The sequence below is a fragment of the Cladophialophora carrionii genome (assembly GCF_000365165.1).
Source record: "Cladophialophora carrionii CBS 160.54 unplaced genomic scaffold supercont1.5, whole genome shotgun sequence".
NCBI classification, from domain to species: domain Eukaryota; kingdom Fungi; phylum Ascomycota; class Eurotiomycetes; order Chaetothyriales; family Herpotrichiellaceae; genus Cladophialophora; species Cladophialophora carrionii.
Window position 1 is genome coordinate 1,023,873 of NW_008481830.1, and position 22,904 is coordinate 1,046,776.

At 53.1% G+C, this 22,904-nt stretch overlaps 8 protein-coding genes across 8 annotated transcripts; 5 read left to right on the forward strand and 3 right to left on the reverse strand.

The window, feature by feature from the left end:
- Nucleotides 1-1,571: 1,571 nt before the first annotated feature.
- Nucleotides 1,572-2,315, reverse strand: G647_06188 (uncharacterized protein; the record flags this gene model as incomplete). Its single annotated transcript, XM_008730511.1, has 1 exon — nt 1,572-2,315. One exon carries the CDS (start codon nt 2,313-2,315, stop codon nt 1,572-1,574), a length of 744 nt encoding a protein of 247 aa, XP_008728733.1.
- Nucleotides 2,316-3,476: 1,161 nt separating this feature from the next.
- Nucleotides 3,477-4,028, forward strand: G647_06189 (uncharacterized protein; the record flags this gene model as incomplete). The annotated part of the gene is made up of 2 exons (XM_008730512.1): nt 3,477-3,705; nt 3,757-4,028. 2 exons carry the CDS (start codon nt 3,477-3,479, stop codon nt 4,026-4,028), a joined length of 501 nt encoding a protein of 166 aa, XP_008728734.1.
- Nucleotides 4,029-6,389: 2,361 nt separating this feature from the next.
- Nucleotides 6,390-9,534, reverse strand: G647_06190 (uncharacterized protein; the record flags this gene model as incomplete). The annotated part of the gene is made up of 3 exons (XM_008730513.1): nt 6,390-6,894; nt 6,949-9,440; nt 9,490-9,534. 3 exons carry the CDS (start codon nt 9,532-9,534, stop codon nt 6,390-6,392), a joined length of 3,042 nt encoding a protein of 1,013 aa, XP_008728735.1.
- A 1,524-nt stretch (nt 9,535-11,058) lies between these two features.
- Nucleotides 11,059-11,619, reverse strand: G647_06191 (uncharacterized protein; the record flags this gene model as incomplete). Its single annotated transcript, XM_008730514.1, has 1 exon — nt 11,059-11,619. One exon carries the CDS (start codon nt 11,617-11,619, stop codon nt 11,059-11,061), a length of 561 nt encoding a protein of 186 aa, XP_008728736.1.
- Nucleotides 11,620-12,778: 1,159 nt separating this feature from the next.
- Nucleotides 12,779-14,717, forward strand: G647_06192 (uncharacterized protein; the record flags this gene model as incomplete). The annotated part of the gene is made up of 2 exons (XM_008730515.1): nt 12,779-14,600; nt 14,653-14,717. The coding sequence occupies 2 exons, from the start codon at nt 12,779-12,781 to the stop codon at nt 14,715-14,717; spliced, it is 1,887 nt and encodes a 628-aa protein (XP_008728737.1).
- A 1,191-nt stretch (nt 14,718-15,908) lies between these two features.
- On the forward strand, nt 15,909-17,213 carry G647_06193 (uncharacterized protein; the record flags this gene model as incomplete). The annotated part of the gene is made up of 1 exon (XM_008730516.1): nt 15,909-17,213. The coding sequence occupies one exon, from the start codon at nt 15,909-15,911 to the stop codon at nt 17,211-17,213; it is 1,305 nt and encodes a 434-aa protein (XP_008728738.1).
- Nucleotides 17,214-17,699: 486 nt separating this feature from the next.
- Nucleotides 17,700-19,406, forward strand: G647_06194 (1-pyrroline-5-carboxylate dehydrogenase; the record flags this gene model as incomplete). Its single annotated transcript, XM_008730517.1, has 2 exons — nt 17,700-19,191; nt 19,246-19,406. The coding sequence occupies 2 exons, from the start codon at nt 17,700-17,702 to the stop codon at nt 19,404-19,406; spliced, it is 1,653 nt and encodes a 550-aa protein (XP_008728739.1).
- A 561-nt stretch (nt 19,407-19,967) lies between these two features.
- On the forward strand, nt 19,968-21,632 carry G647_06195 (tubulin beta chain; the record flags this gene model as incomplete). The annotated part of the gene is made up of 6 exons (XM_008730518.1): nt 19,968-20,008; nt 20,143-20,184; nt 20,238-20,292; nt 20,341-20,473; nt 20,531-20,853; nt 20,901-21,632. The coding sequence occupies 6 exons, from the start codon at nt 19,968-19,970 to the stop codon at nt 21,630-21,632; spliced, it is 1,326 nt and encodes a 441-aa protein (XP_008728740.1).
- Between the last annotated feature and the right edge of the window lie 1,272 nt (nt 21,633-22,904).

The following is a 22,904-nucleotide window of genomic DNA, read 5'->3' on the forward strand; positions in this document are numbered from 1 at the left end:
CGTGTCAGAAAAGGAAACAATCTCGTGCGTTGGGTTCGCTCCAAAGCGCATCTGCAATAATGTACAACAAAGGGATGATCTTCGGGTCCGGATTCCGCCTCGCAATTAGATAGGTAGGGTCGAAGAGACAAGAGAAGAATGGCTAACGGTGGAGTCAGAAGAGGTATGTACAAAGGAAAGGGAGCGAGGCACACTGCAAGGCCATTTGCTCGTAGAGAGACGTCAAGACTACCGGATGGTGCAGGTGGAAGAATACATGAAGTGCAGTGAGCGAGTGCTGTCGACCGTCGACTTTCCCAGTGAGTCGCGAATGCATCTGGAAGCCGGGCCCGCTTACAGGCCCCCGCCAGCTAAATCCAAGCCTAAATCTCCCTTAAAATGCGGGCTCTCTGGGCGGCTAGGCTCTTTCCAGTTACCAAGCTCGCACTCCGACGCCTATGACTGGCCGGGAGTCGCTGCCTCACTGCCCATCGGACTCTTCAATGGCCGATCTGATGTACCTGGTGTTGACCACATCAAATTGGCATATCCGTCTTCCACATGGACACCTCTGGCCTTGAGCCACTGTAACTGCGCGGCATGCAGTTTAGCATGGCGGCAAAGCATCTGACATCCATCAGCGAAAAATCCTCATCATCTGGAGGTGTCCCCGCTCTCATCGGCGCGCCTCTGCTGCAAGAACAGCGCCGCTCCTCCAATCCCTTGGCTCGAAACGATGGTCACCTTTTTGCACTGCCACGATGCTAAAACTTCTCCATCCGGTGTCAGGCAGCCTCTCTTGTCACCTAACATTCTGGGCCTGCGGCTTGCGGGAACGAGATGAGTGATTCCTCCCTGGACCAGCCCATGCTAGCTGACACCCTCATACCAGTATCGGCTTCCGTCACATTATTTGCCCCAGCGTCTTACACCGTACGCGATACTCCAGTAGAAGTCCCAAGAGTCCGATCCCACCTCCGACCACTTCCTTAGGCGGAGATGATCGATCACGGCTTTTCTCTTCTGTGCGTATTCGGACTGTCGAGCCGTGGCTATGGTCGTAGTGGCAAACTCGACGAAACAAGATCAACGAAGATGTGCATGCCCAGGACCAAGTCAACGCTTGGTCTTGCTTCGATCGCCGACACGTGGTTCTTGTCCTGGGCCGCCACTTGCTTCTTGTACATTGGCAGACATCTGTTTACTCAAACAACGCTCACGCCCAGGAAGTGCCGCTGGTCTGGGCACTGAGCGCAAACCCAAAATGCCAAAGTCGTAGCTTCTCGCTTTCAGCAGCGCCATGCACCCATGACTCGGTGGCAAAGCCGCCAGCTCAGGGGATTCCAGTCATGTGTCCGACCCTGCCCACCCTATGAGCTTGCGACATGTAGCGAGTGAGGCAGCTCGGGAGAAACGATGGCTGTCTCGATCCAGACGACTGGCTTAATGCCGTCTGGCGTTACCTGAAAACCCACGTCTTCCGCCCATGACATGCCACTCTCAGCCAGCTGACTGCGATGTTCCCATACAATCATTTCGCCTATCTGGGTTTGATGGGAAACTACAACAAGCATTCTAGGTCATCATTACCGTCAATCATACTTGGCCATCAGCCCTCCTGGAGCGCCGTTCTTTGCGATAACCTCCTCGAAGCCCTCGATACGCGACACCATGGCGTAAGGTTTGAGTCTCTTTTCCTTTTCGACTGTCCCTTTGAAGCAGCCACTCCAACCTGGCCGAGGATATTCCCGCACCACATTCTCAATGGTCCCAGGGTGCACCAGCTCCTTCACAGCACCAATGTTGTCCAAGAGAGTGCCCCAGTGAATCAGACGGGTGATGAGGGTGACCTTGCCCTTATCCTGAACATCCTGGTGCCGGAGGATGGCTTCTACCACGCTCTCGGCCTGTTCCCGCGGTGCGATACCCTCGCCTCCCGTCACCCACGGATTCTGCAGAAGATCAAAGGCGTGAAGACCCGCAAAAAATTCGTAACTGAGATGGGTCCTCGCAATGAATTCATCGCAGGTGCCAATGTCGTGCAGCATGGCGGTCAGGTACCACGTCTCCTCAAGTTTCGAGCCTGGCGTAAGTTCAAAGTCGGGAAAACACTGCCTCGCGATTGCGAGGCCCCAGGTGTACACCCGCAAGCTGTGGCGGTAAGTATCAGCGTCAAGCTTGGACTTCACGTAAGTGGTTACGCGTTCGGCGAGCGGTGTCTTGGGAGGCTGAAGCGATGAGATGTCCATGGGCTGAGGACTGGTCGTGCTTGGCTTGTCTTGCGACTGATCGGCCGGCAACGCCGTGAAGCCGTACGTCTTTGCGCTATCAGCCATCTAGTCCGCGAGGAGATTGGGGTTGGGGCGGTCTGGAGCCGGCAGTGTTTACTCGGATATTGCCCAAGTTGGTGACGAGGCTGTGCTGTAGAGTAGCTGATGGGGCCACGTATAGGCAGGTACCCAAGATAGAGACTCCGGAGTTGGCTTCGCCTTGGAAGAGCTCCGTATAAACAAGCGCAATGGTTTAATCTTATACCTTTCACATAGCACTGCAACGTCCGTTGATATTTACTGCTGGGTGACTGTTGTTTACCCTTTGGATTACATCATGGTCCCAATCGCCCCGTCAATGGCAAGGCTGACAGTCGTTGCATTACTAACTCCCTCTCCGCAGAATCCGCCCGCCTTCCATTTGACATTCTTCCACTCCGTGCACTCCTTGCGAACGCCACACCAATATACTTCTCCTAGTCAAAGACACCGTGAAGCGGGGCCAGGGCCTTTTCCGGACGTACCCAGAGACCTCGATGTCTGAAGACCGCGCAAGGGAATACCTGAGAAGCTGGCAATTAAATGCGGAGCTCATGGTGAAGACGCCGTGTCTCATTAGACAGGAGCACTTCCTCATTTGGTCCGCTCCGATCCTTGTAAGCACATGACACGCATGCATAAGAGTGTTTGCGATTTACTTCAAATTGGAGGGACGTCCATCGCGTCCGTTGGTTGCCGTGTGCACCTGTTCCTGGGAGCTTCGCGCACTCCCGTCACTCACTTCGCTCTCACACGAGGCTCATTCAGCCCTCATCCGAGGCAGACTGTTGCCTGACTTCGGCCTGATTTTCGATACTTCAGGTTGAAAATCTGGTCTCCCCCTTCTCGAAGCTTTCAGATGAACTACGTCCTGCTCTCTATCATGAACGACAGGACCTCGTCGAGCTACAGTTGTGCTCCTGCATGGCCACTTCGACGGCTGCTACGGCAGGGCTACCTGGAACGTGTTCATCCCGCTCAATGCGTCATATTTCGTGTTTGTGTAACCATTCTCGCTGGCTCTGTGGTGATGATGTGTTGTTACCCCTCCTTCTGCCAACCATTTCAAGAGGCCCTTCGTGGCTTCCAACAAACTCTTTCCTTCCTTCCCTCTTCTAATCCTCGCCTCCCTTCAGCTTCTACTTGCCTTGAGAGCCAGCTGCTCAATTGAGAAAACCACTGTCAACGATGGCCGCAGTCCCAGAGAAAGTGAGGCAATGTGAGAGCATTATCGGCTACGAGTTCGCGGAGAAACGCCATGGGATCGACGCGCTCTTCGCCTACTCTGGCTCTTGCCGATACATGGGTTCTATCTTGGCGATCAAAAAGAACGACACGCTAGGAATCTTCGGCGACATAGTCATCCAAGACCACCTATGCCGGCAATGGCTTGCCATAGGCCTTTCCAAGGGCATGCGTTCCCATGAGAAGCAGTCTTTCTTCGTCGGGTGCTGACAACGCGCGATAGGGCAATGGACCCAAATCCGTCAGCAGGCGGCGAGCAATTCTAACCTGGCCTCCATTGGCAAGGCTAGAGGACTCGACGCGTGCGTCGTCCTCAATCCAGGAACGGCAGAGGTGACCGATAGTGTCATGGCTACCACTGTGGAAGCCATCATCGGGGCAGTGAGCTTGGACGGCGGCAGGGCGGCGGCCGAAAAGGTCATGGATCGACTCAATGTGACGCATGAATTGCTTACACCGGTAAAGTCGAAAACTCTCTTACCATCCTGGCCTTGAGCGCGAGGCGCACAATACTGCTTACGTGAAATATAGGTACCGCCTGCCACAGAGGCGACTGTGAGCTTTGACGCGGCGCAACCAGGAAGCATCGGGCGCGCAGCCGTCGCCCACGGGGTGCCTTGTGCAGTGTATATACCTATGCTTCCTACACCAGTGTAGATTGATTACACCGCACAAGATGCTTCGCCGGCTCCGGCGGCGCGCTGGACATCCTGGTTGCTCTACGCCAGGGCTCTCACTCATCTCTGCCGCGGATGGACCTAGCCTACTTGTGGCGAGATGCTCCCTGACCGGTCTTGCCGTGGGATCCGGTAGTGCTGCATTGAGGTGTAGCATTGCAGCATCCCTCGGGATCTGATTGTCAGGCCGTGATGCGGACTCTCGCCCTTGTACGCTTGGTCACACTCACAAACCCAGATCCGTTTCACACCTTCTGACGATCTTGTCTCCCATACAGAGAAACCAACAAGGCGGTGGCGCAGAATGAATTCGGAAGGTCATCGACAACTACGTCCCACCGAGCAAGCGCGTACCAGTGCTCACGACGCAGGAAATTCTCGCGAAAAGTGACGGAAGGGGTTGCTGGCTTTGATTAATCTTGTTTCGTATCAAGCTGTTCTCAACGGCTCCGATTGACCGCAGTACACTCATTCAGCCTTTTTGGAAAGAGTCTGTCGAAGAGGAAGACAGGGATGAGAGGCCAGCGACGGGTGTTTGTAGCCGAATTCAGTCCCTTTATCGAAGTTCCCCATGCTCATGACCCTCAGCAACCCGGAAGTAGGATACGACAAAGTCATTGAAGACCCGGACACCACGCCGACACCACTCGCTGGAGAATGCTCTTTAAGCACTCGAGCATTCTGCCAGTAATATTTCACTTAACCCGACACATCCTTCTCTATACCGTGTACCACCTCTCAATCCCATTTCGCACCCTTATTCCCCGCCACATGAGGCCGGTGTTTCCTCCGTGTGCAAGGCGCGGCACTTCCTTCCCTCCTGTCCGCAACACGTCCAGACGAACCCGTCCGTATAATCTGGCACATCCGCAAGACTCTCCATAGAGCCATAACGATTATCCTCGTGGTCGTCCCAGGCTTCGGCCTCGTCATTGATTTCCTTATGGCCTGCAAAGGCACAGCAAGTAGGTATCGCGTCAGCCAGTCATTCATTTAATCGAGCAGACACTCAACACCGATAAGGAATGAACCTAGACTCAAATATGGAGGTATTCAGCGCCTCTGTTCGGTCGTTATGCAAGAAGCGTAAGTAAAGCACAGCACAGCACGCCCACACAAATTAAGATACAATATATACATACATACATACATACATACATACATACATACATACATACATACATACATACATACATACATACATACCAGGAGAAATGATACTTGCACAAACGCACCAGTCTTCCCCACGGCCTCGATCTCCTCGACGTCGTATGTACTCCTCCTCGCACCGCCTGCAGACTGCATACGCCTTGCGATGGCCGCTTCTTCGTCGCGCTCGCATACGTCCTCGCCAGCGCCACGCAGATGGTCTCCTGGCGACACATCCTCTGGAGAACGATCCTCGGTCGAGCGGGCGTTGCCGAGGGCGATCGTCGCCTCAAAGGTACATACATGTTGATGTTGGTGGTTTTGGGCGCTGATCCTCCAATAATAGCAGAATCAGCACCGCTGGTTTGAGAGTTAGAGGAGGAGGAATCTTCTGAAGCAACTTCCGAAATTGCGGCTTCACGGGTCGTCCTCCCTCTGTACGGGTGGGGAACTTCCGATGTCGATGGGCAGGATGGCTGAGCCGACGGTCAAGGACATGGTTCGTGAGCGAGCGAATGAACGGGCTGGTCGGATGGGAGGCACGAGGGGTTTGTTTGCCTGGAAGCAAAATCACGCTGGAGGGGTGTGGTTAGTAATAGTACCCTGTAAGCAAGTATGTAGCCATTGGAAAGGAGTCCGGAGATCGTGGGAAGAGGTCAAGATGTTCCAGTACCGCTTGGATATATCAGTAGGAGAAAGTACGGGGTTGTCGTGTGTTTCTGGATGGATTGGCACGTGGTGCGTTACAATCCTGTAACTGTTGGCATCTCAGCGTCGCCATGGTCAATCTCGCTTCTTTCAGCCTTGTCGTTGCTGGGCAGACTCGCGAACTGCACGGTTGATAGCGTCCATTTGCGCTCATCGAAGGGGCCAGAGTGATGGGACAGAATTCAAGAGCTCGGGATGAAGTCTTTGTTACTAACCGAGGAAGGTGTACTGGACGTCACATTCAGCATCACATCCCTGATCCAAACTCCGCGGATCTGGCCATGTGAAGCAAGAAGTGGTAGCCCCAGACTTCTCTCCGCCCTCAGTCCACCGCCTCCAAATCCAAGGGCTTGTAGTCTTCCTTCCAGCTGACCTTCCAGATATCCGCATTTCCTTTCTCGGTCCGGATCTTCTTCGCCCGGCCCGCACCCGTCCCTGCACCACCTGCACCACTTTGTTCGGTCGCTTGCAGAAGCGCTTGGCTGTCGACCGCAAACGCCCTGACCAATTCCTTCATTCTGGCGCTCGCAACAAAAGCCGCAGTTAACATGGGTGTCTCAGCGACGACCTGGGCCAGAGTCATGCATTCAACGAGCCAAGTGCGAGAGACGTAGTGGCCTGCAAACCATAGGGCACTGTTGTATGCAAGAACGAGCTCGGGAATGTAGTGATTGCGGATATCGTCCAGGACGATTGCTTCATTTTCATCATCCGGCCGGCAGAGGAAGTCGTCGACAAGAACTGGATTCATCGCTTGGCGAACGTCGTCAAGAGCTCGCTTAAGATCTCGCCTGTAATTGCGCGCTACGGACGGGTTGGTTTTGTGTCTAGTGCGGCTGCAGTTAGTTCACCGTAAGGCAATGACAGACAGAGGTACTCACTGTTCGAGGGCGTCCGCCACTTCCTGGAAAATGTCCAAAGCATCGATGGCGGCTACGAGCTGCTCTAGCTGCTTCCATATCAAGCACTGATGTGCCAGCGTTTGGCGATCCGTCTTTGCCTTTCCGAACGCAGCATCGGCGCCGGCTGCCTTCCGCTTGCGAGTCGGGCTGCCAATAGGCTTGACGTAATCTTCATCCATCTCGTCGACTTCACTCTCGATGTGGCCGGTAGGTGGATCCGCGTCTGCAAAATGTAGGTTCATGCCCACAGCGGCAAGGGACATCACAGACAGTCCAACTCGCTCAAGCAGCTGGCGGAGGGCGACAAATTTACCTTCGAGCAGGAAGACCTTGTACAGCACGCCGACAGACCAAGAAGCTAATCCCCAGTTCTCGGCATCAACATAGCGGATCCATTCGACGCTCCTAATTGCCCTTAATTCGGCTTCGGGGACGTCGCCACTCATCAGGCCTGGTCGAATCTTGTGCTGCGCAGTTTTGCCGGTGCCTCCCATCATCGTGATTTTGGCAGAGATAGGACCGTGTCTATAGTGACGGAGCTTTTGAAGGTCTGCAAAGTTGGCCAGCGAGAAGATACCGTAGGCGACTTCCGAGACGTTGATGTTGTACTGCTTCATGAGCTTGACTTGCAAGTCTCGCTCGCGCCGGTCCGTCACATTGATTAAGATGTCCCCCAAGACGTGGTAGCTTCTCTTCTTGGACAGTTTGGAAGCATAAAGAGGTATCAGGAGCCATCTGCCCAAGCTCTCCAGCATCCCAACGTAAGCTGCGATATTGTTCTCCAGTTCATATTCGTTTTGGGCATATGCCGACTCCAGCATACCCAGAGATCGTAGCAAGAGCTGCAAGTGCGCCACCACTCGTACACAGTCTTGATCCTGCGCATTCAGTGAAGCAAGTTCGTTCACTTCGCCCTCGTTCTTCTTCATAAGCTGCGAACCCTGGCCAGTCGCGTACGCGACATGGGCTGCAGCGCGACCCATTGTGACGAAGAGGTTGTCAAAATCTTTTGACATCAACGCCAACTCAACCAGCTTGTGCGGGAGGTGGATTTCTTCCTTAACTGATGGATCGGACTGGACGACGGCCAAATACTGTCGGATCTTTTCGGTCGAAGGTGCTGCAGGCAGGTATCCAGAGATGGTAGATGCCGAGGATCTGGTTCTGAAAGCTTCGAGATAGTGCTGATATCTCTGGATCAGGAGAGAATTGAAAATGGAGAACAGGTGGTCTTCAATGGTCTTGCTTGCAGACTTGGAGGCGCCGAAGTCGCCGCACAGGATTCCATACACAGCTCTCTGGAAGTGATCTTCAACCGCAGGGTTCTGTGCCAGCATGCGGCAGCGCTCCAACCATTCCGAGTTTGTGGCAAAGTTCAGGATGCGCACCCACGGAGAGTCGATCATCTGTTTGGTGGGAGTACCGCATCCACAAAGGGAGGCATATTTCCACAACATCTTTCGCTCAGCGAACCACGACTGAATTTCGGTATTGCTCTGTCCTCGGCGCAGCATCTCCCAATACGTCTGCCAGGTCGCCTGGTCATAGTATTCATCTTCGTCTTCAAAAGCTGCCGACTCTCTAGTGCGGGCATCGGGGTCGAGCTGTGTAACAAGCTTGGTTTGGTCGCTTTCACAGACGTGTGTTCGGTTCAAGCCTGGGTTTGAGGGCTCTAGTGGCAACGACCAGACTCGAGTGCGCTTCTGCTGCTTGATCTTTGACTGAGTGAAGATGGGTCCAGAGCTCCAGATGCCGTCACCACGTGATGACTTGTCCATCAGACTGCGTGTAAGATCCTCGATGGGCGAGGATGTGGCTGCTGCTCTTTCCTGCAGCCACGACAGGATATTTTCGTACTCCTGGGCGACAGCATCTGAGTCTAGAAACGAAGTCCAAAGTTCGGTGTTGGTGGAATAACGGTGCAAGCCAGCAAGTCTCGATTCTTGGGCAATCTGCACGTCGTTGAGGTTGCGAGGTGAATTGGTGTACAGCAGGTTCCTAACCAGAATCCAGAGATCAGATTCGAGCTGCAACTTGTCCAATTCGCCCTGTTCCTGTCCCGCAGGTGTTTTGGCTTTTCGTATGTCTGCGATCTTGCTATAGCGTTCCAGCAATACCAACGCATCGTCCCAGAGTGAGTTGTCCGTGGGTTCTCGATTAGAGACGAATCTATCCAGAGCTTTCGCAAACTCCTCGACCTGTCGGCTTACTCGTTCGGCAGTGTCTTGCAGAGGACGAAGCATCTCTTGCGCAGAAGACCGAAAGGGAGACTGCGCATCTGTTGTGTCGATCAGCATGCTTGATTCGGCCCGTCGCCCGAGTTCCATCCCGCCTTGTGAAGTGTAAAGAAATTCGTTGTTCTCAGTCGCACCTTCGTGAAGGGACTCTTCATCATCCTCATCAGCCATTTGCTGATCCTCGCGTTCGTCGTCTGGCGAGTTCGACTCTTCCGGGCTGAGGTTGTTGTCCAGCTGCATTTATATCAGTAGGTTTCCAAGAGACGCGCTGTTACTGACTCACCTGAGACTGCCTTCCATAGAGGGAAGACCGCGTGACAGGCGCCATAGTCGTGTTACTCTTCCTATTAGGATGGTGAGTTCAAGCTGATCCGGACTTTTCTGATACTGCCTCGCTTTCGCACGCGACGCGACGTTACGGAGGAGCATTGGTGCAGTGAAGAAAATTTCAAAATTCCTTCAACCTCACCTTTTTGTACTCTCGGCTTCTTTGTTCTTCTTCTTTTTCCTCAATGTCATACAGGTAGTCATTAGAGTCTCGGAACAGACGATTACTTCTTCAATGTTTGTTCAGATCCTACGGGGTCTCTCGCGTGCTCACGATTGCCTCAGAGCGTTATTTTGGCATTCGCTGTTCAGCTGACCAGACCTCGCAAAAGGGACGATGGCTCAGGTAGAAAAAATCGATTTGCTACATTCTTCCACAAGTGCTGAAAACCTCGACACCAGTCATGCTCAGGGAACGCTATGTACAAGGCCATCTTTGAGCATGTTAACTTTGCCCTCGCTGCTGCATCTTCAACCTCAGTAGCTTCGGTTTGGGGCACGATGTCGTGCTGGCGTCATCGCCCTTGTCACTGTAGAAGGCATTGCAGCACTCGTACAAGGCGTCTACCGCTGACTGGCACTTTTCTTCCTTGTAGTTGTGCTTTTGCAGGCAATCTGGACCGTGGCGTCAACCGGTGCTTGCTCGGAGGCATGGAGACTGTCACCCACCTTGGATGGCACACTTGGCAGAGAAGTCCATCAGCTTTCATATCTTCCGGAGTGGTGGAAGAGTGTACTCACTGCCCTAGGGTGGCATGGAGGATCTGTTTTCAAATCGTCTTCTAATTTGCCCTTGGCCACAGTTAGCATCTGTGACAATGCGGTGTATTCAGGCCAGAATGAAGCTCACCATTATGTCCTCGTTCAGATGCACCTTAGTATACTCAGAATCCTCCACAAGAGTGCAGGTTGTGAATAGTACAGGACTGATACAAGGTATCCTTCAAAGTCAGATTGGTTGAGTGTTTAACTGGCCAACATTCAGGCATTGAGCCAGCTGAACAGCACTGCGTCATAGGTACGAGTCAGTGCCTAGGTACCTACTTGGTACTTGGTATCACCACTCCTGTACTCGTACTGGTTACTTCACTTTCATCTCCAGCTCAGCAATCCAAGGTTGAACGCAGTGCTATTTAATTGAGACATTACAGACCGCTGAGGGCTAGACTGGAGATATTCCCATCTCTTTAGCCTCCATGGTTGTAGAGCTACATATGAGCCGCTCTGTGGCAGCAACTTTCACAAAATTCATGACGCCGAAGGTGCAACATTGACTCTGCGAGTCGTTGGACTTGATTTTCAGCTCTCGACTCTTCCTCTTCACCCTTGAATCTTCGATGCCATGCTGGGCTCCCGTCAGAAAGCTGTCCAGCCACTAGCATCTCTCACGCGTCCAAAGCAGTCATCATACTTCCATCATCACCACTGTACCCGCCCGTTGAAAAACGTGTTGACCTGGCAGAGCGATTGAAGTGCGCATGATGTTTTCTCAATCTGGTGCCGCGGACTTGACATGAGGCTCAGATCAACCATCCCAGACTGCAGCCTTCATCTTTTCAACAGCTTCCTTTTCACGCTGCTTTTCCTCCTTTTCTCGGTTCCGTCGTTTCATCTCTTGCTCCCTCACAGCTCGATCGTACTGCCTTTGTTCCTCCGTCTTCTTTTGGGCCTTCATGCCTAATCCAGCAGCAATCATTCGACTTGCGGCAGCCGTCGTCTTCTCTGGTCTCCTTCGATCTCTATCAGAATCTGATTGCGGAGTAGACGGAGTAGGCGGAGAGTATGGTCGCGTGCTCGGACGGCCCCCTCCCAGAACTTGGGCAGGTGACCAGTCGATATCCTGCCCACCTGGTGAGATAGGAGTTGGAGGAGGCGGTCCCAATGCAGGATCCAAGGACTTGACTGGCTTCAGTGCAGATTCCACTCCATCAACAGGTGTTTGCGTATTTGACGTCTCGTCGGCGTCATCGTCCTCCCACGAATCCAACACGCCCTCTTTCGCTTTGGAAGGCATAGCTTTCGAACTAGGAGGGAGATCTATGTGCAAGCTCGCCATCTTGGACTCCATTGATGCTTGGGCGGACATGCCGAGGGCGAAGGAGTTTGAAGTGATTCCTGCGCACTACCATCGAAAGAGATCACAATGGCGGCTTTTGAAGCAGAATCCAGGAACGAAGGATCAGATCATCGTGCGACGATGTCATAAGATGATCGATGCTCCTGAGAAACCATGCTCCGCAAGCAGCTCCAACGCTGAGACACCTCGCATGAGAGGAACGGGTGAGAGGCAGGATGACGAATGGCAGGTGCAGGTAAAGTCAAGCGGCAGATGCCAGCTGGGCTTCACCAGAGAAAATGCTCCGGTTAAAGTTTGGTGCCTGCAACGCTGGGGAATCTGCGAACCATCCCCGCATTCAGGTGTCGTGTCGCCTGCTGCAGGGGCACGATGGGGGAGGAAAGGTGCAATCCATGCCGAGCAGCAAAGACTGGACTGGACTCTGTCCGGCTTGGTCTTGTCCCCGTGAGCTCAGACTTCCGTATTCGACACAGAAGAAAGAGTGGGCGGCTGTGGTACGGTGCAAGTACTTCAGCTGCTTTATGTCTCCCTTCTCGTTGTACCCACCACTTCGATAATTCCTCGGCCTTTCAGCGACTCCATCGGGTCCGATCTCGCAAATTACGAGCAGTTTCGTCTCGAAAGCTCTCTAGCGTCTCGGAAAACACCTCTGTCCAGCCCCCAACGCCACGACATGCGTCTCGATAAACCATCCTTCAATGGCGTCTCTCCGACCTCGGGAGTTGCTCATCTGCTTCACGGCCATTACCCGATTGCAACGGTTATCGTACCGAGCAATAAATTAGACTCTCTTACCCAACCTTTGTATATATTCCCCTCAGACCACATAGCGTCCTGTCGCTTCGCGTTCAGTCTCATTGTCGCTCTCTCTGCGATTTTGGTTGATGCTTTCCGAGCTCGCAAGGTCATTTGTTAGTGTATCTGGTGCCGGAGTCTCATTAATCGACTGCGGGGGTCAATTGGCAAGATGACCAGAATCATCTTACCACGGGGTTTGAGATCCCAGAAAGCTTCGATACCCATACTGTATAGATATGGCACATGTGGCAATGTCGCTCCATTTTCATCTTCGGCGCGTCGGTCGAGCTACGCAGACACCATCAACAACCTCAAAATCGGCAAACATACTCGCGTGCTGTATCAAGGGTTTACTGGGCGCCAAGCAACAATGAATGCAAAGGAATCGCTGGAGTTTGGAACCAATATTGTTGGTGGAGTCAAGCCTGGAGTAGAGGGAGAACACCTGGGTTTACCTGTGCTGCCCACTGTCAGAGCAGCTGTGGAGAAGCTCAAGCCCGACGCCAGCGCCATCTACGTCCCAGGCAATGGCACGGTCACGGCTATGGAGGAAGCGATTGAGAACGAAATTCCCCTAATTGTCGCCGTCGCCGAACACATACCGGTCCACGATATCTTGAGAATACATCAAATGCTCCGAACTCAGTCGAAGACGAGGCTGGTGGGCGCAAACTGTCCCGGCATTATTAACGTGCATGGCCGATGTCGGTTAGGCTTTCAGCCTCTGCCGTTCTTCACCGAAGGCAAAGTCGGTATCATTGCGAAGTCCGGCACACTGAGCTACGAAGCGGTTGCTTCTACGACACGAGCAGGATTGGGCCAGACATATGGGATTAGCATGGGCGGCGACGTTCTTGCAGGGACCACCTTCACCGAAGCTTTCCAAGTATTGGTAGAAGACGAGGACACCGAAGGCATCATAATGATAGGCGAGGTCGGCGGCAGCGCGGAACTAAGGGCGGCAGAGTGGATCAAAGATTACAATAGGCGGACAGCAAACCCGAAGCCTTTCATGTCTGTCATAGGAGGTATCGAGGCGCCGCCTGGTCGTATCATGGGCCATGCTGGGGCGTGGGCAGCCCCTGGGGAAGCGACTGCAGCCCAGAAGATTAGAATCCTGGAAGACGCTGGTGTGACAGTTGTCGATCACCCAGAGAAACTCGGCGAAGGCATGAAGAAATTACTGGCCGAGAGGACGACATCGACTCCACGGACGCCCTGGAGTTCGGGTGCATCACAAAGGAGAGACTTTCATACGATGCGGACACGACCGAGGCCGCAAGAAGGAAAAGCAAGCCCCTCACAGAAGCGTACTTTATACGTCAAAGCCTCGCAAGCGTTCGACATGCTAAATGCGAGAGGCATACCGACGGTCGAAGTACCTACAGGACTTCCCGAGAGATTTATCGCCGTCTCAATTGACCGAGAGGCGCGGCAACCATGCATCATCGCGTCGCCCACAACGAATCCCGAAGAAGCATTCGCAAAATCCAAGAAATTCCCCTTCGCGTACGGCACGGATGAGGCGCTCTCGGATTCCATGCTTGAAATAGTCTCAGCGCACCTGGGTGTCTCTGGCAGCGGTCAACATGCCTTGCGCAGATTGATCGCTGAGTTGGTCGACATCTTCATGTCCAAGGAAGCGTTTGTAGTTCAGACCCAGATTGTGGTCGACGACAAAGGAGGTCTGCAAGTGCAGAGAGCCAAATTCGGATTCGACGATGCCGCTTTCCGGAGTTCCGGCCGCCAGGCGGAGGTCCATGCCCTGAGAGACATCAAAAGCGAGGTCCGCCAGGAAGTCGAGGCGGAAAAGGAAGGCATGATATACGTCAAGCTCGCGGGAGAAGGCACTCTAGGTACGATAGTCAATGGCGCCGGGTTGGCCATGAACACTGTCGACGCACTGGTTGCCCGAGGTGGTCATCCGGCAAATTTCATGGACACGGGTGGGAAGGCCACTTCGGAAACCATCAAGGCCGGCTTCAGGATCGTGACATCAGATCCTCGAGTCAAGTGTATCTTTGTCAATATCTTCGGCGGGTTGACTCTGGGCGACATGATCGCGCGGGGAATCCTGTTGGCCTTCAAAGACCTCAACCTGCAAGTACCTGTGGTGGTACGGATCCGAGGTACGCGCGAGGCTGAGGGCCAGAAGCTCATTCGAGAAAGTGGTCTCAAGCTGGACGCATACGGTGAGTGCACATGGACGAGGCTCGATTGCACAGACTGACAAACCCATTATAGACTCCTTTGACGAAGCGGCCGCTCGCGCAATTGCACTAGCTAACGGAACGGCAAAGATGGAGTGACACAGACTGAGGAAAGCATGACATGCTCGGCGGGGGCTATTGGCACAACATTCGCATGGAAGTTGTAAACATCGCTTGGAGTTTGGGTGATTTGGGGGAAGACCTGCATGGTCCTGCACTTGGCGAGACGCGCATCGGATGACCATTGTGAATGTAACTGCAAAGGTATACCCGAGAGGATGCATTACACGAGGGAGCATACATACCCAGAGAGGAAGTCAACCTGCGACCAGATATCAGGAATGCCTGCTATTCGCTTCTCAAGAAGACATGCACTCTCGGATGCATAAGTCGGCTGCATCCGCCTGGCTGGGAGCATTAATCCCTAATCTCTGCACATCTAAGAAGGAGAAGAAGTGCACGTATTCTCAATCCTCTGATTGGCTAAATCCCGGTGTCTAGCTGCTTCCACAAACCTCAGACGGTGTCGACATCGACGTGCTGACTCGGTTGTGATGTCGTGTGTGTTGACGCAGACATCCAAGAGACTGGATACGACTGGGGAGCTTCTTGTAGAAGGCCAGTGAGACTCTGATTTGCGGAATCGTCTTGCTCAGCACCTTGCACGGCCTATGGAGCGGCGACAGTGTGTCAGCATGATCCCGCGGGCCGCGCTTGGATGGGAATGGCAGCACAACATACAGGACCAAGACATGCATAAAGTCGCAAAACGTGCTATATGGCCACCTTGCGTACACAGCCACGTTTGCCCATTTCCCGTGGGAGTTGCGAAGGACGGAATCATAAGGTATGTTGGAAAGCTACGCGCAGGAACGTACACAATCGAATCAATTCAAGTTCGATTGGTGTTCACTGGTCATGACATTGCCTTGAAAGAAATGGGCTGGCGCCTAAGACTGGGTGCGGTGCCCTAGAAGCCCGAGTCTAAAGAGCCTAATAGAGCCTAAATAGCACTTGGCTTAGGCGCCCGGCCTAGCTATGTACGGGTACGGTCTGTGACTGCAGACTTGTTAATAAGCGAGGACATCGAGAACACTGCGTGCTGTCGATAAATTGCTGACGACCCCCACCGGCACGACTCAGCAGTCGTTCATCAGTCTCGTGCTACACTCCAGGAGGATCTTTGTTTCTCTCCTATCGAGACTTGTCGCCTTCATTGTGACGATCTTACTGTGCCTGCTATCGGAATAGACGCTTTGGCCGCAGGAATTACTGCGCGAACTCGACAACATGGCAACATTTGCAAACGAATCCTTCTCGAAATTCGCATCTGTTTCTACACAGCATCTTTCGGGACTCTCATCGTTCTGGTCTTACTATCTGCTCCCTGCGATCGTCGCATACCCGTTTCTGTGCTCAGCACTGCGCTTTCGCAAGCTGAAATCATTGCAGGCCAAGTACAAATATGGGACACCGGAGCGGCCGTCATATGAGGGCATGACGGTGAAGGAGGCCCACGATATCATCGAAGTGGTCAGCGACACGGAGTTCCCAGCTCTGTTCGAGAAAGGTTTACAGTTTGCCCTGTTTCGCACATATGGCATCCCCACCATCAGCGAGCTACTCGTCAAGACAACTCAGCTGTCCACCGAAAAGAACGTGCCCAAGCGTTACGCCGACACTGGAGTATTGCTGGGCGATATGTATGGCGCCGAGCCCAACAGCGACAGGTGCATCGAGGCATATGCCAGATTGAATTACTTGCATGGCCACTACATCAAGCAGGGCAAGATCAGCAACGACGACATGCTCTACACGCTGTCACTGTTCCTCAACCAGCCGGTTGAATGGATCAACAAGTATGAGTGGAGACAGCTGACCGAGCTGGAAATCTGCGCTATGGGTGTCTTCCACAAAGCCATGGGCGACGGTATGGATATCTCTTTCGAGAAGCTCCCGTCCTATTCCACCGGATGGAAAGACGGCCTACACTTCTACCGCGAGCTGGATACCTGGGCCAAAGATTACGAGAAGAGATGTATGGTCCCGAACAAGAAGAACTACGATACAGCAGTGCAGACTCGGCAGCTGCTGATCAGCCAACATCCTCCCTTCATGAGGGGTGTTCTTACCAAAGTGATCAGTGCGCCATTGGACGACCGATTGAGGGAGGCCATTATGTTTGAGAAGGCACCGGCATCATATTTAGCGTTCTTCGACGGCTTCATGAAGCTGAGACGCTTATATTTGAGGTATCTGGCCTTACCTCGACCCAAATTCATGGCGAAGAAGATGCTCACCAAGGAACCTGACGCGAAGGGCAAGAGGTACTACCTCGTCTGGGACACCGCACCGGTCTATGTCAAGCCGACGTTGTGGAATCGATGGGGACCGGGCGCACTGCTCGGTCTGTTGCTTGGGATATCCCGCCCAGGAGACCCGGACACGTATCCGGAGGGATTTGAGGTGAAAAATGTAGGGCCATCTGTCTTTGTGGGCAAGGGCCAGAAGGAGATGGACTTGGTGAAGGAGAAGCTGATGAAGGAGAGGACCGGTGGCTGTCCGTTCGCGGTCCGCCGTCAACACCAAGCTTGAGCCATAGCCTTCACAAAGCGTGTTTTTCCGCACATTCAATGGACGAGGATAACAATGTCCCATCTCTCAAGCTCCTCCGCCCTGTGACCTCTGGTATCTGAATACATGCAAGGCTAGCTAGGGGGTGTCCTTCAGCCTTTGCGCCACTCCTTGGCATTTCCTACCAATAGAGAACCACCAAGCAACGCCTATCCTTCCTCTGACGGGCATCTCCATGCCTATGAACTTGGGCTTAGGCGCGCCCCGCCTCAAACCGCGGATAGCCAGCAGTCCATCTCATCACATAAAGATCAGCGTGGGGCGTGTCTTGTGGTCTGTGAGGGAAGGAGGGGAGGAGTCAAATCGTGTTGAGTGGTTGTTGCCTCCTCATAGAAAATGTCTGCTTCGTGCGGGAAGCTGTTGTCACTTTCTCAACCTGCTTCTTCGCTTCCTCGTGTCCTCAAGTCCACACGATCTGTCCGCGGCTTCCATTCAACGTCCTTCAGGATGTCGACCCTCGCAGCGTTTCGCTTACCCAACATCTCCAACGAGCCAAACCAACACTATGAGAAGGGCGGGAAGTCAAGAGAGGGTCTGGAGGCAGCAGTGAGAGCTCTGCAAGAGAAAGCCCCTCTCGACATCCCCATCGTGGTGTCAGGAAAGTCCGTCAAAACCTCCTCCGTGCTCACTCAGAGCAACCCGTCCTCCCACGCGACGCCCATTGCCAAATACTCCAATGCCTCAGCAACAGATGTCAAGAACGCCATCGACGCCGCGCTTGCCGCCAAGCCTGCCTGGGAATCTCTCCCCTTCGCCGACCGCGCTGCCATCTTTCTCAAGGCGGCAGATCTGATCAGCACGAAATACAGATACGAGATCATGGCGGCAACGATGTTGGGGCAGGGAAAGAATGCATGGCAGGCCGAGATCGATGCGGCTGCCGAGCTGATCGACTTTCTGAGATTCAATGTCCGATATGCGGAGGAGCTATACGCACAGCAGCCGCCCTACAATTTCCCGGGCGTGTGGAACAGGGTTGAATACCGACCGCTAGAAGGCTTCGTCTATGCCATCTCGCCATTCAATTTTACAGCTATTGGAGGTAACCTGCCTGGTGCTCCGGCTCTGATGGGCAATGTGGTCATCTGGAAGCCCAGTCCCTCCGCCATCGCATCGAACTATCTGGTGCACCAAATCCTTACCGAAGCTGGGCTGCCCGCAGGCGTCATCCAATTCGTACCGGGCGATGCCGAGGAGGTTACCCAGGCCGTTCTCAGCCACAAGCACTTTGCCGCTCTGCACTACACCGGGTCTACAGCCGTTTTCCGGAAACTCTATGGTCAGATCGGCCAAGGGATCGCTGAGGGGCGATACAGGGGTTATCCGAGGATAGTTGGCGAAACCGGGGGAAAGAACTTTCATCTAGTCCATAAAAGTGCCGACATCACCAATGCAGTCGTGCAGACCGTCCGAGGAGCATTCGAGTACCAAGGTCAGAAATGCAGTGCTACCTCGCGGTTATACGTGCCATCCTCGATTTGGCCCGAGTTCAAGAGCAAGCTCGTCGAGGCCACAGAGAAGCTCAAGGTAGGGCCGCCGGAGGAATTCGATAACTTCATTGGCCCGGTGATCCACGAAGCGAGCTTCAAGAAGCTTTCGGGTGTCATCGACGCCGCCAAGGAGGACAGCTCTCTGGAACTGGTCACTGGTGGTAAGTACGATAGTTCTAAAGGCTGGTACATTCACCCTACAGTGTATGTCGCGAAGGACCCGAGTCATCGGAACTTCACGACCGAGTTCTTTGGGCCGATCTTGACGGTCTATGTCTACGACGACTCAGCCCCAGATTCATTCGAGAAGGCCTGTGAGCTGGTGGATAGCACATCCGAGTATGGCTTGACCGGCGCTGTATTTGCCCAGGATCGCGCCGCCGTCAGATATGCGGAGGAAGCTCTGAGAAATGCGGCTGGTAACTACTACATCAATTGCAAGAGTACAGGTGAGTGCCCCATATCCGGGTTGTAATCGGTTTGTGAGCTAACAATGAGGAAAGGTGCTGTCGTCGGACAACAACCATTCGGAGGTGCACGAGCTTCAGGTACAAACGACAAAGCTGGATCGGCCGCCATATTGTCGCGATTTGTTAGCATGAGGTCGATGAAAGAGGAGACACTGCCAACAACCAAGGTTGAATACCCTTCCAACGAGTTGTAGACTGAGCAGTCCCCGGGATTTCCTTGGTTGATACCCAGCGTGTCTATGGCATGGACATAGCGATAAAGGATGGCGGACTTGTCATAGACAAAAGCACAAATGTGTAAGACTCCGGATAATGAATGTTTCCGTACGACCTCGCCTCGTGTTGTGATGTGACTTTGACCTTCACGCGTCGCTTGTGTTGCCGCAGAGCCGAAAGCGGGAAAGCGCGACAACAGGCACTTAGTGGCTTCTTCACCGCCTGATTTGCGCCGTTATGCTCATTAGCCGCTTGGCGGTCCACTTCCTCTGCCCAAACGTTCAAGTTTGTTGACGGCGGATTTCTCAAGTCTCGTCTCTATCCACAACGACACCTCACCTCCATCCCGTCTTCTGGAGATCTCTTCTTTGGTGTAGCTTTGCTCTCATCTCCCTCTCTCTGCGTGTGTCTCATCATATCCTCAAACCAGGTGTCAATCAGGCAGGATGCGTGAAATCGTGAGTACAACACGCGTCGGATGGCCTGCGTACCCCTGTGTCCTTGCCCTCGACCCCACCATTCAGCGAGCAACAACTGACATGTCTATCACAAACAGGTTCACCTTCAGACCGGCCAATGTGTAAGTCTACTTCAGCCGATGCCCTCATCACTCTCAAAGGCTGACAAAATCTCAGGGCAACCAAATCGGTGCTGCCTTCTGGTACGCACACACCGCGAGAGACGCGTGACCGCTCAATCCTAACACCTTGATAGGCAGATTATCTCGGGCGAACATGGCCTTGACGGCTCTGGAGTGTATGTACAAGATCTTCTAGGGGCACAAACCTTCAAGTTGACTCGGATATCAGCTACAACGGCACATCAGACCTTCAGCTTGAGCGCATGAACGTCTACTTCAATGAGGTACCTCGACCCCCGCTTTCCATCGATCAATGCATTAACCTCGTCTAGGCATCCGGCAACAAATATGTCCCCCGTGCTGTCCTCGTCGATCTCGAACCTGGTACCATGGACGCCGTTCGAGCCGGTCCTTTCGGTCAACTCTTCCGTCCTGACAATTTCGTCTTTGGCCAGAGCGGTGCTGGTAAGAGCAGCACGTCAAAACCATTGAGAAGCATACACAAGTAACACATCACTGTAGGAAACAACTGGGCCAAGGGCCACTACACCGAGGGTGCTGAGCTTGTCGACCAGGTTCTTGATGTCGTCCGACGTGAGGCCGAGAGCTGTGACTGCCTTCAAGGCTTCCAGATCACCCACTCGCTCGGTGGTGGTACCGGTGCTGGTATGGGTACGCTGTTGATCTCGAAGATCCGCGAGGAGTTTCCCGACCGAATGATGGCCACTTTCTCCGTCGTCCCCTCCCCCAAGGTGTCCGATACTGTCGTTGAGCCATACAATGCCACCCTTTCCGTCCATCAGCTGGTCGAGAACTCCGACGAGACCTTCTGCATTGACAACGAGGTATGATCTGTCACGTTTGAAGTCTTGACAAGCACTGACGTGTACAGGCTCTCTATGACATCTGCATGCGCACCCTCAAGCTGTCGAATCCCTCTTATGGTGACCTGAACCACCTTGTCTCCGCAGTCATGTCTGGCGTCACCACTTGTCTGCGATTCCCCGGTCAGCTCAACTCCGACCTTCGAAAACTCGCGGTCAACATGGTCCCCTTCCCTCGTCTGCACTTCTTCATGGTTGGCTTCGCGCCTCTCACCAGCCGCGGAGCTCACTCCTTCCGTGCCGTCACTGTCCCAGAGCTCACGCAACAGATGTTCGACCCTAAGAACATGATGGCTGCGTCTGACTTTAGGAACGGTCGGTACCTCACCTGCTCAGCCATCTTCCGTGGCAAGGTGAGCATGAAGGAAGTCGAGGACCAGATGCGCAATGTCCAGAACAAGAACAACTCGTACTTCGTCGAGTGGATCCCCAACAACGTCCAGACTGCTCTGTGCTCTATCCCGCCGCGCGGCCTGAAGATGTCGTCCACATTCGTCGGCAACTCTACCTCTATCCAGGAACTCTTCAAGCGTGTTGGGGACCAGTTCACCGCCATGTTCCGACGAAAGGCTTTCTTGCATTGGTACACTGGCGAAGGTATGGACGAGATGGAATTCACCGAGGCCGAGTCCAACATGAATGATCTGGTCTCGGAATATCAGCAATACCAGGATGCTAGTATCTCCGAAGGCGAGGAGGAATATGGTGAGGAAGAGGCTCCTCTTGAGGAGGAAGCTTAGATGATGTACTCCGGTGTCTGAGCAGAAACAGTTGGCTTGTCCAGTACTAGTTTTGATCGCGTGCACAGGAGTGAAGGCATGGTCTTGTAACATGTCACTGGAGGAGACACAAGGCCATTGATTGGTTCTGTTGGAAGCATTCACCACCGATGAGAACAAGATCTCTTACGTTGCTTATTGCAAACCCAGCGAAGCGTTGCACATTGTCTTGCAGGCGAGAGGGCAGCATAGGTTCAGATAGGAATTGAGCTCACGCTAGCAACTTTTGCATTTCACCTGCTATTCCATCAGTCTTGCTGAGGACGCGTGCGGTTATGGTCATGGCAAGGACGCTATCCCGATGAACGACGTTGAGTTGACGATTCCACGGGATGCTGTTCTGTTGCTCCTACTTTCGCTTCAGAGTAGACTGCTCTTTCAGCAAAGCCATACGAAGGGTATATACTTTGTGCGCGCGCCGAGAGGAGCATCCTTTCCGCTCCCGTACGATCCAATAGACGACCGCCGAAATAGACGTCATATACCTGTCAACTGATATAGAATTACGTGTATCCTCGATACTCCCTACGGACGAAAACGAGGAAGAGCTATATTATGTATATAGGTCGGCGATACTGCGTGTGAGATTGACGTCGATAGTATTGTCTACGTAGAGAGTAGATATACTCGCAGCATGGATACTCGAGAGATAGTATAGATACTCGCAGTATGGATACTGTTAGGGACAGCCTAAGGCGATAGGTAGAGGGTAACAGTTAGGGGTCTCAATAGTATTAGGTATCCCTAGACCTCTAGGTCATACAGGACTCGAAGCATGAGAGGAGGATGGGACTCTCATGCGAGAGGCGCGAGAGTTGTATGCGTCCTCCTGGCAGGCTTAATAAGCTCTAGTAGCTGTTCCTGACAGATACTCGATAGTATAGATACTCGATAGTGTATATACCTCGATAGTATAGATACTCGTAGTACGGATACTCGTAGTACGGATACTCGCAGTATGGATACTCGCAGTATGGATACTCGATAGTGTATATACCTCGATAGTGTATATACCTAGATAGTGTATATACCTCGATTAGATGGATAAGCATACAGTAAAAGGTTCCGATGTACTATATTCGGTACAGTAGACATTTGACAGTGTGTCGTTCGAACTGTGTGTAGTTACTAAGCTCATTCTATCTCTTTCCCTCTTCCCTCTTCCCTCTTCCCTCTTCCCTCTTCCCTCTTCCCTCTTCCCTCTTCCCTCTTCCCTCTTCCCTCTTCCCTCTT